This window comes from Octopus bimaculoides, chromosome 15 (assembly GCF_046866305.1).
Source record: "Octopus bimaculoides isolate indiv1 chromosome 15, ASM4686630v1, whole genome shotgun sequence".
In the NCBI taxonomy this organism is placed as follows: domain Eukaryota; kingdom Metazoa; phylum Mollusca; class Cephalopoda; order Octopoda; family Octopodidae; genus Octopus; species Octopus bimaculoides.
In genome coordinates, this window is record NC_142942.1 from 46,007,326 (window position 1) to 46,028,379 (window position 21,054).

Below are 21,054 nucleotides of genomic sequence, written 5' to 3' on the forward strand. Positions count from 1 at the left end.
TTGGATTTGTAATTAACTGCCTCGGTAGCAATGTTGAGAAGCTGGGCTTCACAAACAAGAAAAGATACGGTTAATTAGGAAATTATAGCTACGAGCTATGAGAAAATATTTCGAGTTTCCCGACTAGACTATAGCCTGTGATATGTGCATATATAAACGTGTAGACCTGCAGATGTATAAATGTGTATACATGCATATGGCAAACTTTACAGTTTCATACGTGCAACGCCATCTATGCTATACTCGTACACATGAGCGCGCGCTCACACACACACTCACATACACACATGTATACAAATTTGTGCATATATGCATACTTTTGTATACACCGACACAGACACACACACACACTCACACATATATGTACATATGCACGCTAACACATGTACATACATACATATGTATGTATACATATATATATATATATATATATATATATATATATATATATATATATATATATATATATATATATATATATATATATATATATATATATATACATACACGAGGAGGTACCCAAAAGTAACCGGAAACATTCTCTATTGTACAAGCCTGTTGTAGTTCAGGCTTCCACCGCTAGAATCCACTAGATGCGATCCTCAGGCATCAGTCTGCCGACCGGCGTCGTTTATTGCAGTCGTACTGCCACGTGGTGTGTCTTTGTTTTGAAGTGCTTCTCCCCTGTTCGTTGACTTTTGCGTTGGCTGAAGCGAAGGGACAGCGTGCTTCCGTGAAATAGTGTTTTCGGCTTGGGAAAACGTCAGCTAGAGCAGTTGTCATGCCTCAAACAGCTGACAAGGCCGCTGCCATGAGCAAAACTCAAGTTTATGAGCGGTTTTCCCGTTTTAGGGATAGTCACTTGCCACTTGAGGCCCAATCATGTTCAGGACGACCGTTGACCTCTCAAACGTATGAAAACATGAAAATTTATGAACTGATCTTGGAGGACCATCACTGAACAGTTGACGAACTTGTTGATATGACTGGTGTGCCCTGGAGCTCCTGCCAGCGAATATTGAGTGAATCGTTGCGAATGAAAAGAGTTGCTGCAAAATTTGTACCTCGCTTGCTCACACAAGATTAAAAGCAGTCACGATTAAATGCGTGTCGTGAACTGAACGAACAGCTGGAAGTTGATCCGGACCTTTTTTTGAAGGTTGTTACTGGTACTGTGGAAGAGGTGAAGAAAATAAAAAGACATCACTTCGCAAGAGTTCCAGTGCTTCGAACAGTGGAAAACGCATCTGGACTGATGCATTGCTTCAAATGAATACTTATGCCAAAATTTGAAACCAATATGTAAGCAATATGTAGTCCACAACTCGCACACAAACAAGGCTGTGGTAAAATAGACTGCTCTGAAGACGAGAACCTTGGTATTGAGCTGAGAGGGTTTGTTTACAAGGGCTCATTTCCTAAGCTTTCCAAATAATAGAGGAGCTTGTTTGAGGTGCTTTAGAATCTCTTCGTCAAGTGTGCGATCTCTGGAAGAGATGTTGCTTTCGAATTTGAAAGGTGAGGCGATGGTTTGTTGTAACCATTCTACTGAGAAATTGGAGAGGAGAGAAAAGTCGTGCAGTATGCTGCAGGAAGATTATCTCGAGGAGAGTAAATTGTGCATTTGCTAAGCGATGTAAAAACTCCGAAGAGTTTTGTTTTCTTTAAGAATTCTTTATTCAACCACCTTATAATTTGAATTTGTTTGTGTGTGTGTGTGTGTGTGTGTGTGATGTGGAATTATGTCCCCGTCTGGAGTAATTTCAACCCTTACACATGTGCTGAACAAACGAAAGGAAGTCCAGACATACTGAGAATAGTTTAAAATAATATATACATACATACATATATATATATATATATATATATATATATATATATATATATATATATATATATATATATATATGTGTGTGTGTGTGTGTGTGTGTGTGTGTGTGTGTGTGTGTGTGTGTGTGTGTATGTGTGTGTGTGTGTATATATACATATATACATACATATTCATACAGGCACACATACACAAGTACACACACACTCATATACGTGTATATATATATATATATATATATATATATATATATATATATACATATATGTGTGTGTGTGTACATATATATATATATACACTTATATATTTATACACATGTATGCATATATGATGAATTGGTGTTTTTTTGTAAGCGAGTTCAAAGTTAGAATGCAACTGTTATATATGTTTCTTAATGATGCATGGCAGAAGTTTGTCAAAGCTGCGAGTCACGTGACATCAGTCAAGCTACTCACTACCCCTACCCCTACCCCTACCCCTGCCCCCACCTCTCCGCTCCTCGAATAATAATTAAATAAAAGGTTTTAGAAACATATAAATAAGTAAGTAAATAAATAAACTAAAATACTACACACCCTCCCCCTCGCCACACAATCCCCCCTCATGCTACCCCCCTCTTACTTTCGTCTTTAAAATATGTCGGTTACTTCAGTTTAGAAAATGGTTTAAATCTAATTACTTTCTCGAAGTGGATTATAAATTCTCATATTTTGTTGTTGCATTCGCCTTTAGTGCTCTGTTGTTATTGTCGACTGTGTTGCTATTTTTTATTGTTTTTGTCGCTATTTCTGTTGCTATTGTCATAGTTGTCGTTGTCTCTGTTGCTATTATTGTTGGTGTTGTTGCTAGGATTATTGGTGTTGTTGTTGTTGTTGTTGTTGCTAGGATTGTTGGTGCTATTGCTGTTGTTGCTGTTATTGTTTTTGTTGCTATTGTCTTTGCCGTTGCTGTTGCTATTATCGGTTTCGTTGGTGTTGCAAATGTTGTTGTTGCTGCTGCTGCTTTGGCTACTGTTGTTGGTGGTTTTGTTACTGTTGTTGTTATTATTACTTTTATTGTTGTTGCTATTGTTTTATCATTTTTGCTGCTGTTGCTATTTTTTCTGTTGCTATTGTCATAGTTGTCGTTGTGTCTGTTGCTATTATTGTTGTTGTTGTTGTTACTGTTAGGATTATCGGTGCTACTGTTGTTGTAGCTGTGGCTACTGTTGTTGGTGGTTTTGTTACTGTTGTTTCTGTTGCTACTGTGGTTGCTAATGCTGTTCCTGTTAGTAATTCTGTTGCTGTTGTGGCTATTATTGTTTTCGTTGATATTGCAAATGTTGTTGTTGTGGCTATTGTTGTTTTTGTTGTTATTATTGTTGTTGCTATTGTTTTTACTATTTTTGTTGTTGTTTGACAGTCAAGGCAGCTCTTTATAGAGCAGACCAGCATGAAAGATGTTCCAGCCATTACGACCAGGGTTCTATTATACCTAAAGCATTCTGTATCTCCATATAAACGTTCGCACGTAAATCTATGAATGATATGAAGCAAGTCCCCTGGACACTACAGCTTTGAGCCCCAGGATTCCTATGGCCGTATACCCGGGTTCCATGGCGTGTAAGTGACCAAGGTCGCAATATCCCCCTCCACGAACGGGACGCCAGTCCGGCGCAAGGTTATTTAATTACAGATAGAATAAGCTGGAACAACATGGAATTAAGTGTTTTGCTCAAGAACTCAACATACTGCTCAATCGAGAAATCGGAACCACACTCATATGATCATGTTTGCGTCACCATAACAACTAAGCCAAGCACCTTCACAATATGAAGGAGACTTGCTTAGTATTTCTAGCAAGAAATCACGAGCTAGAACAGCGGTTCTCAGCCGCTGCTTCCAGGGTCGTATGCAGCCCTCAAGCATCCTTCAGGCGGCCCTCAACCGTCTTCTCTTGATAAATATAATTTTTTCTTTAATTGATTCGTGGTTTACGTTTCGGGTGTGACCCCCTAAAAAATCCAGATTTTGGATCTGACCCGGATATTAAAAAGTTAAGAACCGCTAGGCTAAAAGCTTCCTCGTTGTTTCTATAAATACTGTCGCTTTTGATGTTATTATTGTTGTTACTGTAATACTGGGTGGGTCCCTTTTAAATTCATTTAGTTGAAAGACTTAAAATGAAGTGGGACGTTAACCATATGTAAAAATGTCCTTAACGACACAAAACCAATAATCTTACGAGCTCTGACGAGCCGTCTAGGCGGCCATGTTAGATTGAGATACAAAGGACAGGAGAATAGCTTGGTTACAGTCAGTTGCACGCCTCATGCAATGCTTTGTACACCATGTCACACTTCATTAGCAGAGTGATCAAGTGTAATACCAGTTGCCTATTATAAAACCTTGCACACACTCCTACACAAACACATACATATATACTCTCTCTCTCTCTCACACACATACACACATACACATACACTCACACAAACATACATACATATATATACGTATAATCGTACATATACCCACACACATATATATGCATTCATACATATAATTTCTTTTCTCTCTCCATTTTTCCCTTCTCCTGTTTTCTTTACTCCTTCAGTTCTGTAGAAGAGCGTGTGTTCGAAACGTCAAAGACTTCTAGTTTTCCTCACCATCAAACAAATACAATCTGTTTATTGTTCCCTCACCCGTCTGTCTTTTTTTCTTTTTCTTCTTTGTTTTTTTACAATCTTGAACAATATGTATACACAAGGGAGTGATGAAAAGTCCTGATTTTGGGTAAAAGAAAATACAAGTGGATCAGTTAGTTATGATTTTATTCAACGTATTCCCTTCTCAGATTCACACACTTATAGCAACGGTCCTTCAGTTTTTCTAAGCCCCGCAAAAGAACTCGGAAGTTTGGGGCTACAGGCAAGCCTTTCACGATACTCTTAAAGTCAGGTACTTTTCAGCATCCCCCTTGTATATACATACATACATACATACATACATACATACATACATATATATATATATATATATATATATATATATATATATATATATATATATATATATATATATATATACATATATATATATATGTTAAATGTTTTTAGGAGACTCATTTTTGAAAGTTGCATTTCCCTCGCTTTCGGTAAATATGTTGCTTATTTTTGGGTAATTTCTGACTTATTTAGTCCCTCTAAGCGTGAGGCATTACTATATAGTTAATGCCCTTATATAAATTATATATATTTATGGAAAAAAACGATGAGTTTTTTTTCCTTATGGGTTTTTTTCACGCTGACTACTTGATAAATTCTTATAAAGATTTTATCCTATATTATATTATATTATATTATATTATATTATATTATATATATATATATATATATATATATATATATATATATATATATATATATATATATATATATATATATATATATACATAAGAATATACATACATACATATATACATAAATGCATGCATACATACATGCATGCAAACACACACACACACACATACATACATATGCATGCATTTATGTATATATGTATGTATACTCTTATGTATACACCGTTACTCGATAAAAGGATCGTGAGTTCAATATATACATATGTATGTATGCATGTATATGAGTATGAATACTCTTATGTGTACACGGTGACTCGATAGGTTCAATTCTGGCGTCAGACAGCGCGTTTTGTACTTCAGCAAGGCACCCTATTTCACGTTACTCGTGGCTATTCAACTGAACAGGAGTTCGAACCGAGTACTGTATCTCTCTCTTCTTTAATCTTTCATATCCTTAATGATTTACTTGGCTCAGAGTGGGAGAATCGGGAGGAGATGTATATATATATATCAGCTTGCAACTACACACGTTACTAAGCCTAATTCAAGAGAAGTGGTTACTACAGATGGAAGCTTATCCAGGAATATGGTGAAGAAGGAAGAACTATCTGAATTACAATTTTGTGTTATCTTAGCATCGATAAAGGGGGAGGAGACCAAAATTCCTAAACATTTTCGGGTGGTGCTGACATTGTCTTTGAGAACAATAATCGGCAACTAACACCGCCACCACAACCACCACCACCACCACAACAACAACAACAACAACAACCATTACCACCATCATCGCCACCACTACCAATATAATCAACACTACCACCATTACCTCCGTCATCATCATCACCACCACCACCACCAACAACAACAACAACCAAGGCTTATTTCTGGTGGCCATTAAAGTTTATATTTCAAATGATACACAAGCTTTTGTATTGCGAAAACGTTTGACGTTTCAGTTTAAACACGAATCTCAGAAAGAATCATAAAGACACTTGGTTATGTAAGCAAACATTCATGCAGTGACCTTGACAAAGGTCAAGGATTAGTGGCTTTTTAACACAGATAGAAGAAGAGATATCGCCCAACCGAATTTTTCAAATTCACTCTAAGAATACTGAGGTGGTTGAACTATGCAAATATCTAGCATGTGGTCTGCAATTATCTACGGTTGTCTGAAACTAACAAAAGAAACTTGTCTCATAAAGAGCAGAGCATCTCGGGTTTTCGTCAATACACTTAACTGATAGAGCTCTTTATACAATTAGAGCAGAATGAATACACTTCTGTATGTATATATGTATGTATATATACGTGGCTATTGTTGTTGGTATTTTTGTTACTGTTGTTGTTAGTAATGCACATGCATATATATATATATATATATATATATATATATATATATATATATATATATATATATATATATATATATATATATATATATATATATATATATATATATGTATATATATATATATATATGTATATATATATATATATATGTATATATATATATATATGTATATATATATATATATATATATATATATATATATATATATATATATATATATATATATATATATATATATATATATATATATATATATATATATATATATATATAAGTATTTAAAATTATAATTTAGGGTATCTAAGAGATACGGCCATGCTGAAAATAGCAGTCAAATCTTGACTCTAAACCACAATAAATTTATTGTGGTTTCGAGTCAAGATTTGACTGCTATTTCCAGCGTTGTGGTATCTCTTAGATACCCTAAATTATAATTTCAAATAATTGTTACCTTTGATGGTTTTTATTCCCATGCTGGCCACTTGATAAAATCGATATTTAAATATCGATCTTATCCTTATTTATATAAATATATGTAAATACACACACACACACACACACAGACATATATATATATATGTGTGTGAGTGTACATATATATATATAGATAATATAAATAATATATATGCATATATACATACGTATATGTACATACTTACATCTATACGTATATATATATATATATATATATATATATATATATATATATATATATATGAGCATATGTGGGCACAGGACGTCATGAAAGGTTTACAACAAAAAAGTACGAAGCACGAGTACATGGAACATGAATTATTCTTTCGAACAACGAAAGACACAAATGGAAAAACAAAACAAACATAAAGAACGACCCTTCATCAGTTGTTGGCTGTTTTTCTAGTCTCGTATTTCGAGCATTTAACAACAATATACGCCTTCAATAAAACAGTTGCTCCCGCAAAGCAAATTAAATAAAATTTGGGATTTTTCGGAGGGTCAAAATAGGTATGACAAACAGGACAGCGAAAACAAATAGGAAGGGCTGCTAAGCCTAAACGAGGTTGTGGTAGCGAACGCCTAAATCATGCTAGGACAGGAGACAAACAAGAACACGTCTTTCTTGTTCCAGCTACAACGGAGAGAAACAAAGAAAGATGGTCGATGGTCACGTGGGAGCAAACAAACATACACAGAGACACATATACACACATATACACACGCACATACGCATACACAACACGAACATACATACACATACACGAACACACATACACACACGCACATACACATACACAAACACCTATGTATCTTTGAATCTTTCTATCAAACTTTCCATCTATTATCACCCTCTCCCCCTCTCTCTCCCCTCTCTCTTTATCTATCTATCTATATATATATATATATATATATATATATATATATATATATATATATATATATATATATATATGCATTCATAATATATATGTGTGTGTGTATATATATGAGAGAGAGAGAGAGAGAGAAAGATAGATAGATAAATGCATGTATATATATTTGTATATATATTTGTATGTATGTTTGTATGCATGTATATATATATATTTTTATATACCTATATTTATAAAACCTAAATAAAGAAACACATCTATATCTATTTTTATTTAAGCGTATTTATACGTTTGAGTTAAAAACATAAAACAGCTGGAGTGCGCGTGTGGGGAATATGTGTGTGTGGGGGAAAATGTGTGATGAGTGTGAGTGCTTAAGTCTTGGCGACAAAGTACAACATAGATAAATATATGTGTATATATATATATATATATATATATATATATATATATATATATATATATACTAGCCTGCTAGCCTTGGCTATGTCAAGATGGATTTTTATGTATTCTTCTTCCCACTTGGATTTTAAATGTTGCCACAATTATAATATGTCTATTCTACGGTAATTTTTCTACATTTTTGTGCAGCTGAAGATTGCTCTACATACTGCATTTAATGTAATGCTCGCATTACTTAAATAAATGGAGTAGCATGAAACGTGCGTACTGCAGTCATCTTTAAAATCCGTGTTGCATATTTTGATTTTATATATATATATATATATATATATATATATATATATATATATAGTCTCTCTCCCTCTCTCTCTCTCTCTCTCATACACACACAAATATTAAGTTGGAAAGCAAGTCTTGTCGCATTTAAAATGGGAAAGAAAGAAATGCTTCTTTGCTCTTAATTGATACATTTAATCAGATTAATCTTTCTCCTCGTTATTGATAACACAATCCTATTTATCTGGCGAATTGTTCCTCCCTCGGGCGTAAAAATTCGTTACGTTTCGGAGCAAAGAAACACTCTGTAATATTGTTTAACCTCTTCTCAATTAATAAACTGTGTTGCTTTCTAAATGCTATGGCAATGATCTGAAAAGATGCTGGTCAGATGAAGCGCGGTCGGGAGAGTAAGGAGGATGAGGTAAAATTTCCATGTTTAATGTCATAATCTTTCCCTGAATGACTTCAGCAATACGTGGTCCTATTATCGTGTAAGAGCAACACCTTTTTATCATTGACAAATGTTAGGGGATATTTTAGCAAATTTTTGTGCAATGCTTCCAACTGACAACAATACATCTCTGCATTAACTGTTTCTCTTGCTTTATTTAACATTTCGTGATAAACAGCGTCTTTCACATCAGATCCACCACAGAGCATAACTTAGTTTGTGATGGTGTAGTCCTCCGTATGGTATGGATTCTCCTTATTCATTGAATGTTGAACATTTCCTTGACTATGATCGTAACGAACCCACTTATCATAATCTTCATGGTTCTACCCAGGATATTGTTCGGTAGCAAATTTATTATTTAATGGCTACAGGAGGGCAGATATTTGAAACTGAGACGCAGTCAGATGATGTGGGACCCATTGGTCAAGTTTAAGCACTTTTCTAAGTTCATGAAGGTATTTTATGATAGAAATATGACTTGAATTGAACTATTTTGTTACTTCTTGTGTACTCTGCCTTTAGATTTTCCTTCATAACGGCTTTCAAAAGCTCAATATTGACAAAAATCGCCCGTCCAGATCGAGGGTAATTTGTATAAAGATTTGCCAAGCGAAACCGCCCATAACAATCTTAGCATATCCAGACACTTAACGCTTCGATACAACGAATATTTCTTGTTCTTTGCTTGGCTGAAAAGCACTGTTTGAATTCATACGGCAGCAGTATCTGCTTTGAGTTTAAAATAAAAATCATTTTATTAATAGAAGGGTAAAATCGATACAAATTTAACCACTACAGTTAAAGAGGGCTGAAATGAAAGAAGAAAACTATTAGATAAATGTTTATTTTACAGTAAGTATTTAAAAAGTACTCTCCAAGTGATCAGGTCAAAAATGCAACAAGGCTTCCTTTCTCTTCTTTATGTGTGTGAGTGTGTATGTGTGTACACAGAGACGTACACGCTCACACATACACGAGTGCACACACACACACACACACATACACATACACACACACACACACATACACATACACACACACACACACACACACACACACACACACATATATATATATGCTCACTTCCATATATATACGCGCACAAATATATATATATATATATATATATATATATATGGGTGGGGGGCATTTCATTTATGAATAAATACAGATGTAAGTGCATCTATACATAGATGTATGAGTACGTATATATATATATGTATATACACATATGTATATATATTGTATGCGTATACAAATATAAATATACCTACTTACAAGCATACATCAGACACATACACACACATGTATGTATGGATGGATGGATGTGTGTATGTATGAATCTGTGTATGCGTCTGTGTCTATGTGTGTATGTGCGTGCGTGCGTGTGTGTGTGCGTGCGTGCGTACGTGTGTGTGTGTGTGTGTACGTGTGTGTGCGCGTGTGTGTGTGTGTGTAAGCGCGAGGCTAACAATGGCTGCAATGTAACATTGACCACATTCTTCATTCTATTTCCAGATATAATGATATTTACTTAAGAAATCGCTGTTATTTTAATTTATTTTCAATTTTTTCTCTATTTCTATCGGTAACAGAACCGCTTTCTCCTCCCCATCTCTCTCTCGGTTTATCTATCTGTCTCTATTGAGTACAAACACAGACGTGCTACTCGACATACGTACACATACATATATTACATATACTCATACACACACGCACACTCGTACATAAACGCACACACACACATACACACACACATACATATACATACATATCATACATATATATACATACATATATCTACATATATATATACATACATACACACACACATATATATATATATATATATATATATATATATATATATATTTATATATATATATATATATATATATATATATATATATATACATACATATATACGTATATGCACGCTTATGCACATTTATAGATATACGCACAATTACAACAGTATTTTTAGAAATGGCTCCAATTTTCAAAATGAACGTGTGTCTGTACACACACACACGCACACACACACACACACACACACACACACACACACACGCGCGTGCTCAAACACATGTACACACACATACATATACAGATAGATAGATAGATAGATACATACATACATACATACATACATACATACATACATACATACATATATATGAATGTATGTATGTATGTATGTATATATCCACGTACAGACTCGCATTCAATAATTAAGCCCGTGTTTACGTATTTAAAAAAAGCAGTGAAATTTATATACAATGAATACAAGCATACACTTATATACATTTGAACACTTTTAAACACACTCACATACACGCACAAACGCACACGCACCCCCTCTCACACACGCGCGCGCGCGTGCGCAAACACATACATACTTGAGGTTTCTTTCAGTTTCCGTCAAACAAATCCACTCACATGGCTTTGGTCGGCCCGAGGCTATAGAAGAAGGCAACTGACAAGGTGCCACGCAGTGGGACTGAACCATTCGGCTAGAAGCAAACTTCTTACCATTCAACCGCACCTGTTGGGGTTCCATATGTAACATAATCACTTTACTAAACACATTAATTCCTTGTACATCAGTAAATGCCAATTCTTTAGTTTCGCTTAGTTTTAAGATACATCTCACCGATGCTTTCGGGTACATCATCAGTGATGTTTCTTAGATCTCAAGGGGGCTTCGGGTCTTTCAACATCAGACCTTCTCATCCAGTTGATCCATCCGGCCTTGGTCAAGTCTCAACTTGCACCCCAATAGCAACAAACCCATGTTCTGCCCTTTCTGTCCAAAGCTACCTAGTGGCCTTCTCTGCAGCTTCCGTGATGGAATTTATTGCCTTTCTCTTTGCTGCACCAGTATCTCCAAGTTCAGTCAATGGCTTGCAGAATGAACACCCCACAAATGCCCAGCATTACACTTTATATTTTAAGAAACTTAACTCTCCAGAAATGTACACACACACACACACACACACACACACACACACACACACACACACACACACACACACACTGATTACTTGCTTATGATAGTCCATCAAAGGTGAGGACAGCATCAATCCAAATTCCTCCTCCTTCGTCTCCAGCCCATTGTTTCTCATGGGAGCGGACGTGGTTGGCAAGGCTGATATGAGATAGGCAGATTAGGTGGCACTAAGGGTACAGAAAGTGACCCTGAACAACAGCTGCACTGGGTTGATGACGACGTCTCCACCTCTCTCTGTGCAGTCTCCTGCGTTCGGTTTCAAAGAAGCTTCACTCCAGCGTCCCAATACGGATCTCCATTTCTTCCAACTAATAACCAGAGCCTCCAACCAATTGAGAGAGTGACACCGCATAAAATGAGAGGTCGCCGGAGATGATCATGAAAACGAAGTCTTTCTCCCGTCTCGATCTCACCGACGAGGACCATCTTTAGGAGCTGTTTACCTGGCATCTGAATCATATGGCCCACCCAGCGGAGAAAACGACGTAGGATTCTGGCGTCAGTGCTGTAAACACACATATTTACACATATATACGTATATATATACATGTATATGTACATATGTCTATTTGTGTGTATATATATATATATATATATATATATATACATAAATATATATATGCATAGTATGTATATATATATATATATATATATATATATATATATATACACACATACATAGGTGTGTGTGTGTGTAAGTGCATGGATGTATTAACGCACACGCGAACAGATGCAGCTGTGAATTTGTTTGTGCCGTCCATATTTTTTCCTCATTATTAAACAACGTTTTAACTGCAGTCTAAAAGCAGTTTTCCTCAGTTTAGCTGCGCCTGTTTTAATTCTGAATCCAAGTGCTTTGTAAACACATCTACAACAGCATACATGTCCTTATACATACATACATACATACATACATACATACATACATACATACATAGTTTATATATAGACATACATATATCTTTGTGTGGGAGGGGTGGCTGTGGGTTTGTGATAGTAACTAGACTATCTGTGTGTGTGTGTGTGTGTGTGTGTGTGTGTGTATGCCTACGTTAATGTGTTTTGTACAAATACGTGTTTTTGTTTGCTGCTATTGAAATTGTAAATTTCGTTTTCCGGAAGAAACGGAAATCTTTTATTTTTATTTTTGTTCCCCCACCCCACTCCTCATCTTCCTCTTCCTTACCTCCCTTCTTTCATCTCCTTTCTTCTCTCTTCCTCTTCTTGTTTCATCTTCAGCACAACAAAGAAAATTGAAATAGACATGATAATTCAAACCCTCCCCCCCACTTCCTAAATTTAAACAACTCTCTTATCTTGATATACCCATATGCATAAATACAAAAACGCACACACAAACACACACACACACACACACACACACACACACACACACACACACATACACACACACACACGCACACATCTCGGACATGCGATACAGGCTCACACCTACTGCACGCTCATAAACCACAAATACATCGGAAGTAGATATAAGTAGCAGATACATGTATAAATATATTTCCATATGTGTGTGCACTCGCACACACATATGGAAATATAGACATACAAATACAAGTACAATCATAGCCATTGACTCACACACACACACACACACACACACACACACACACACACATACACACACACACACACACACACACACACACACATACACACACACACACACACACACACACACATATATATATATATATACATATATACGACGGGCTTTTTTCAGTTTCCGTCTACCAGATCCACTCACAAGGCTTTGGTCGGCCCATGACTTTAGTAGAAGACACTTGCCCAAGGTGTCACGCAGTGGGAATGAACCCGGAACCGTGTGGTTGGTAAGCAAACTACTTACCACGCAGTCACTCCTGCATATGCATATTATAAACATATCTATACATACACTGTCGTTTTGAGTACATTTACACACATAAAAAAAACGCATACACATGTGCGTGCACACACACACACACACACACTCACACATATGCACACTCATAAAAACTACATAGGCACACACACATAAATAAGTATTCCGGCATTAATTTTGCACGTTTTTGTTTCATGTCTTTCCAGGTTCATCCCATACGATTGGTCACCTTGCAGTGTCACGTGTGGAACTGGCGTCAAAACGAGGCGTGTTCCATGCAAAATATTTTTACAATTTCTGAACGAAGTCACTGAGGTTCCACACAAAGAATGTATTGGTAAGTGAATTGGAATTACTGTACTCGTATTTTCCGGAATACATATATTTTTCCGACAAAAATTTACTTACCAAAAACAAGGTCTGTCGTCTTATACACCAAGACGACTTTAGAAGACCAAAAATTCCGTGTAGAATGCATTTTTACCTACACTGTGTTACGAACGAGTAATAATAATAATACTAATACTACTACTACTACTACTACTACTACTACTACTAATAATAATAATAATAATAATAATAATAATAATAATAATAATAATAATAATGTATCCATATATATATACCATTCTGTATAACTTACTTAATGTGGATATACTGAAGAATTCCACAAAATTGCGGTATTCGTCTCGAGAAAACATCTCGTATAGACGTATAGCGTCTTGCAACACCCGTTATTTGCTAATCTCTGTTTTTCTGTTGGGGCAAAATTTTTCTAACCATGCGGTTCATGGTAAATATTTGCTGATGATGATACGCAAAGACGCAGAAATGTAGAGTTAGTAATTCCACTTCCAGTGCTGACCGCATTTCATCTGCTACTAATAAGCGTCTGGCAGAGTCGATAGCTCTCCAGACAAAGTGCTTAGCGGCATTTCTTCCGACTAACTACGTTCTGCGTTCGAATACCACCGGAGTCAGTTTGCCTTCGTTTCTTTCGGGGACGATTCGATAAAATAGCATTGCAACTTAACCACATACGCGCACACACGTGCATACAGAAGGCGCAAACGCACACGTATTCATGCACGCGCGCGCGTACACACACATACATGCACACACACATGCACACACGCATATACACACACAAACAAACGGTACACACGCAGATAATGTACGCAGCTGACTTATACACTCGCCACAGGTACACACGTGCAGGTACCAAGCATCCACATGTACGCACTCATACAGCTGGTACATACACACGCACTGACGTCCTCGCCGGCCATAGATCCGTTCGCGCAAGTCACTTTCAAAGATCAGTCAAACAGCGAAATGCACCAGCTTACCTTTTTAATGCATTTCGATTCCTCTTCTAATAACACCATGCGACTCCGCCTTGAACAAGAGCAGTCCAGTTTCCAGTAGCAATCTTGGACTTCTTGTACCTCTCCATTCAGCTACCCGTGTCTGACGAACTAGGCTTCTGTAAGTAGTTTACGAAACTAATTCGCCTGGGGAAAACGAGACTATTAACCACACAGTCGTGCATATATGTTCGCCGCGTGTATACGTACATACATACATACATATATATAGATATACTTTCGCTTGTATGATGAATATGATATCGACATAATATTTATCGAGTCCCTCGTGTTCTTTTTTCCTTGTGCTTCTTTCACTCTCCCTCCCTCTTTGGTATATATATATATATATATATATATATATATATATATATATATATATATGCATACGTGTATACATGGGTGTATGTACGTTTGATGCTTTTACCTACACACACATATATATATATATATAAAACACTTGAACATACTTGAAATATTTAGCACTTGTATGTACATCTGTTCATGTAGGGATAAATTTTATATACATTTGTATACATATACATATATGTTTGTTTGTGTGTGTGTGTGTGTGTGTGTGTGTGTGTGTGTGTGTGTGTGTGTGTGTGTGTGTGTGTGATTTGCATTGAGTGCATGTACAAGTTTGTGCAATTTCCCATGCTATATGCATATATTCAGACGCTAGCATATAACCCGCCATATTTTAGATAAATAGCAAGTTAGCCACTATGGAATGTTGCTCTCTGTGAAAGTTGTCGATATGGTTTCAGAAAGAAGCTACCATATTGGTTTTCTGAAACCTTTTATAAACTCCTGGGAGCAGGCGTGGCTGTGCGGTATGTAAGAAGCTGTCTTCTCAGCAACATTGTTTCGGGTTCAGTTTCACCACGTAGTGTCTTCTACTAAATCCCCGGACAGACCGAAGCCTTGTGAGTGAATTTGTTAGACGGAAACTGAAAGAAACCCTTCGTATGTACATATGTGTTTGTATATATATATATATATATATATATATATATATATATATATATATTTGAAAATAAGCAACAAAAATTCAATAGGTTATAGCAATACGTACGTTTCGTACAAGCTCCACTGCTATAACCTATTGAATTTTTGTTTATCTTCAAATTTTATTCACCAAATCTCTTGATTTTGTTTTTGGTTTTTATCCTACCAAATTCTGGTGCCTCAAACATTTTAAGTACCACATTTAATCTTTTGATTACATCTATATATTATATATATATATATATATATATATATATATATATATATATATATATATATATATATATATATATATATTTATATGCTTGTGTGTGTGTGTCTTTGTCTTTGTCACCCCCTGCCACTGCTTACCAACCGGTATTGCTTTGTTTACGCCCCCGTAACCTAGCGGTTCGACAAAAGGGTCCAATAGAATAAGTGCCGGCAGTGATTTGAACTCATCATCAATAAATCCCATTATTTATGCGATATGAAACTGTAAAATAGTTCAGACACGTACAGTGTTTGGCTGTGTGGTTAAGAAGCTTGCTTTTGCAGCTTCGGGATTTCGGGTTCAGTTCCTCTGTGTGGCACTTTAAGCAAGTACCTTCTACTATAGCCTCAGTCCGACTAATGCTTTGTGGGTGAGGGGAGACTTTATATTGTGCGTTACTAGTTCCGCAGCAGAGTTTGGTGTTAGAACGCAAAGAGCTAAAAATAAACTTCTACAAGACACCTTTCTTCCCTACCCACTAACACTTTCACCAGCTCTGACTGGAAGAACTTTTTTTTTATCGATCCGAAAAACTAAAAAGCAAAACTTACGTCAGCGGAATTGGAACTCAGAACGCAGACAATCAGAAAAAGTACCGAGAAACATTATACTCATCGCTCTCACGACTTCTCACGACTTCTCACGACTCTTTCTATGATATTTACTGATGGCAAATATTATGTAAAGTAGAGTGAATACAGATCATGTTGCTCCCACTAAGATCAGTTACCAAGGTAATTGATCTTTGCTTCACTTGAGAACACAATCAGTGAATAACATGTTATCTTTTATTCTGTGTGAGTTAACCGGTGAAAGTTGTTAGTATACATTAGATCCTTAATCAGTGAATTGTAAAAAAAAAAAAGGGGTTAGTTTTTAAAAACTTTATTTACATGTGTTAAAAAGATTTACTGAACTTCCCAACCGAGTGAAAGTACTTTAATATCGTCGCTTTTAGAAACAATTTAGGAGGTCACAACCAACTAAGGTCACAATGACCCTACTGTTACCTTCACCAGAGCTCTCTTCTACGCTGATGAGAATGTCATTTCACTTTTCTCTAACGTTCGGGGCATTGGCATCACCTGCATGCAACGTAGACGCAACCTCACGTCAAACCTATTGTAACACCATGAACAAAAACATCAAAAACATTCTCCAATGTGAATGGAGGGCGTCGGTCTTGTCTCCTGCATAACAAACACACAATTACTGCACATGTCTAGGGTGCTATCTTCCACAGCCACCTTCTGTAGTCTTGGAGAACACGGAACAAAACCCATTCGAAGTCGTTGCAATCATTGATGATTTCAGTTCGTGGTTTCAAATTCATAATATAGAAAATAACCTGGCTCTGAAGCCTTGATGCCGAATTTGTCAGGCATAGGAGTTACAAAATTAAAAGAAGTCAATAAAAAAGTTAAATGCAAAACTATATTTTTAACATTAACTTTATAGATATAGATATCTCTGTATAATAATACGTAATATAAATGTTGATTGGTTGGTTAACTCTTCAATCACGCTTTACATCGTATAAAGAAAAAGAGGGGGGTAAAACAGATATACAAAGAGAAAGAGGGGGTTTAACATAAAAAATGCAGCATGGGTGCTTGTACAGCGCTTAGTGGCAGGCAACGAGTAAAGGAAGGCTACATACATAGAAAATAGAATCATAGAGACAGAAGCAGAAGAGTTGAGGGAGAAAATGATAGAGCAGTTATAGAAGTTATAAAATGAGAAATTTATTTCATTTCATTTTATGTTAAGATGAGAAATATTTTCATTTTAAATTGAATATTCATTCCATCATTTTGTATAAGCACCAAAATATTTGATTAAAAGTTGAATTATTATTGTATGTAAGTATACTTCCAAAGTTCTCTGTGATATGAAGGGTAACACTAGTTACAAATACTTTTCGAAATATTTTCTAAATGAGTATAACATAGGTTTTTAAATTATTGCTGTGTTATTGTTTGTTCCCTTTCCGGCCATGCCTGGCTCATAAGGGCCGGTTTCCCGATTTCATTGGCGTATAGATTCCCTACCGGTCCGTCGCAGGTGAGCTGCTAGATGCAGGAGGAAAGAGTGAGAGAAAGTTGTGGCGAAAGAGTCAGCAGTTCGCCATTACCTTCTACTGGAGCCGCGTGGAGCTTAGGTGTTTCGCTCATAAACACACACATCGCCCGGTCTAAGATTCGAACCCACGAGCCCTCGATCACGAGGTTCGCTGTTCTAATCACTAGGCCATATGCTTCACAGGTTTTAAAATCACGATATCCTTTCCATTTTGGTACGAGAAATTATAACAAAACGCAAGTAAATCTTGTTTATTGATATTGTTTTTTTTTTGTGGAGGGGTGCATTTTTCTTTAGTGAATTATTTACACAATGAAAAACTCATTTCATTCTCATATTTATTTGATGTTTAACCGAATTTACCTTTCAAATTCTTTCGAGGTCGACTTTCCTTTTATCTTTTCGGGGTCGATAAAATAAGTACCAGCTGAGTACTGGGGTCGATGCAATCGACTTACCCCCTCTCGCCCAAATTGCTGGCCTTGTGCCAAAATTTGAAAGTTATATTTATTTGATCTGAAGGTGATGAGCTGGCACGCCGGACAAAATGCTTAGTAGCATTTCTTCCTTCTTTATGTTCTGAGTTCAAATTCCGCTTGAGTCGAATTTACCTTTCATCTCTTTCGAGGCCGATAAAACAATTCCAGTTGAGCACTGGAGTCCTGTTCCAATAGTAGAAATGATGACCAAGCGAAACTGAAATTGCGGTAATTTTTACACAACGTAAGTAAATTACAAATTCACAAAGTTATAGTTATGTCATAATCCATAAAATCAGATCAAAGAAAGAATTATTATGCATTCTTTGCCAAAGAAACTTTTGCAGATATTTAGTAGAGAAATTATTTTAAAAACTCGCATTGCTCTGTATATTGGTTTAGCAACCAACAAATTCTCCTTGCCTTTTTTTTTTTTTCTTATAAAAGCATTTCAGTCACCAATAAACCAGGGGTTTTTTTTTTTTGCTAACTGAAATGTTCTATATTGTCCCTCCCCTTTTCAAATAATGAAATACTTCACTGATATTAGATAGCGAATATGTAAAATTTCTCCATTAATTACAATATAGAAATATTCTTTCGCAGCAGCTGCGGTTTGACAACGTGAAACTGGGTACGTTTAAAAAAAATGCGAAGTTGTCATGTTAAAAATTCTATTGCAAGTGTGCTGACTGAACAGCTAGACGCCAGTTGGTCCTTGCCTATAACAGAAACTGAAAATGTTCGAAATTCGTCACAAAAAGATGCTGACGCATTTTTATTACGTCTAGATTATGAAAAACTGGAACTAGAAGTATAAAAAGTGCTTCATTACATTGTATGTATTTCATGTTTGTATCTTTGTTCATTATTTTATTTTTCTACGGGCCTTGGGCCTAGAGTAGAAAAGATTATGTTATTCTCCTAGTTGTTTGTTGGTTAGCATTGGTTATGAGCAGTTAAAAACCAGACCCTTTTACTGTTTAAGTCCACAGTTCTTAAGACTGATATTGGATTTCAATTGAGCTTACTGACTTCCCGTTGTGTCTTGCGAAATATTAGCCCTGAGATGGCTTTTATCGCTAAACTTGTTCACAATATATTTTGAAATTCCGTAAAGCGACGAGTTGGCCGAATCATTAGTACGCCGGGCAAAATTCTTAGCGGCATTTCGTCTGTCTTTACGTTCTGAGTTCAAATTCTGCCGAGGTCGACTTTACCTTTCATCCTTTCGGAGTCGATAAATTAAGTAATCAATCTAGCGCTGCGGTCGATGTAATCGAAACCCACTTCACACATATACATACCGAACTTGCTAGCCTTGTTCCAAAATTTGAAACCAATGTATTTTGAAATTCCGTTTTGATGTTTAGTTCATTTTCTTTTAATTTTTTTTTCTGTTGTTTTGCTCTAAATTTGTTATTTCAGTGTAGATAGTTTCCCGTTTGTACTTGACTATTTTCCTTATATGTATGCTTGTGTGTGTATGTATTGCGAGAGCGATCTTATATTTCCTTAGTACACTTATCAGTTTCGCTTTGCTTAATTTTAAGTATTTTCCTAGTCCGCTGTTGTTATTTTGTTGAAGTTTTCTATGTTTATCAGACACTGTCACCCTTGTATGGCGAGTAGATGTATGCTATCCGAATAAACTTTGAGGTAATGGCATAGGAACGTTGTTAGTCTTTGTAGTTTACTTTCAGCATAATCTTATCGAATCACTTGCACGTTGTTATATTGAAGCGTTAATTGATAACGGAATGTTTATTTATACCTATCATTTCTAGCATTGCTTTTAGTTTTTACAATTAATTGAGTTAGATTCTGTAGTACACTTTTCTTTTTCCTTCGTTTCTCCCTGTTTTATTTTGTTAGTTTCATCGTGATTCTGGCTTAATTTTCTGATTTCGGTGTTTGTATCTAATTTAAGTGTCATACTTTAGCATCTAAAAAATGTCAACGCCA

The 21,054-nt window shown here is 35.9% G+C and overlaps 1 protein-coding gene across 1 annotated transcript in view; it reads left to right on the forward strand.

Moving 5' to 3' along the window:
* Nucleotides 1–21,054, forward strand: part of LOC106868395 (ADAMTS-like protein 3) — a 240,075-nt gene that overhangs the window by 166,910 nt on the left and 52,111 nt on the right. Inside the window, exon 9 of the mRNA XM_089363799.1 lies at nucleotides 14,104–14,234. Within this exon, the coding sequence (XP_089219925.1) occupies nucleotides 14,104–14,234 (131 nt within the window). The remainder of the gene's footprint in view (nucleotides 1–14,103; nucleotides 14,235–21,054) is intronic.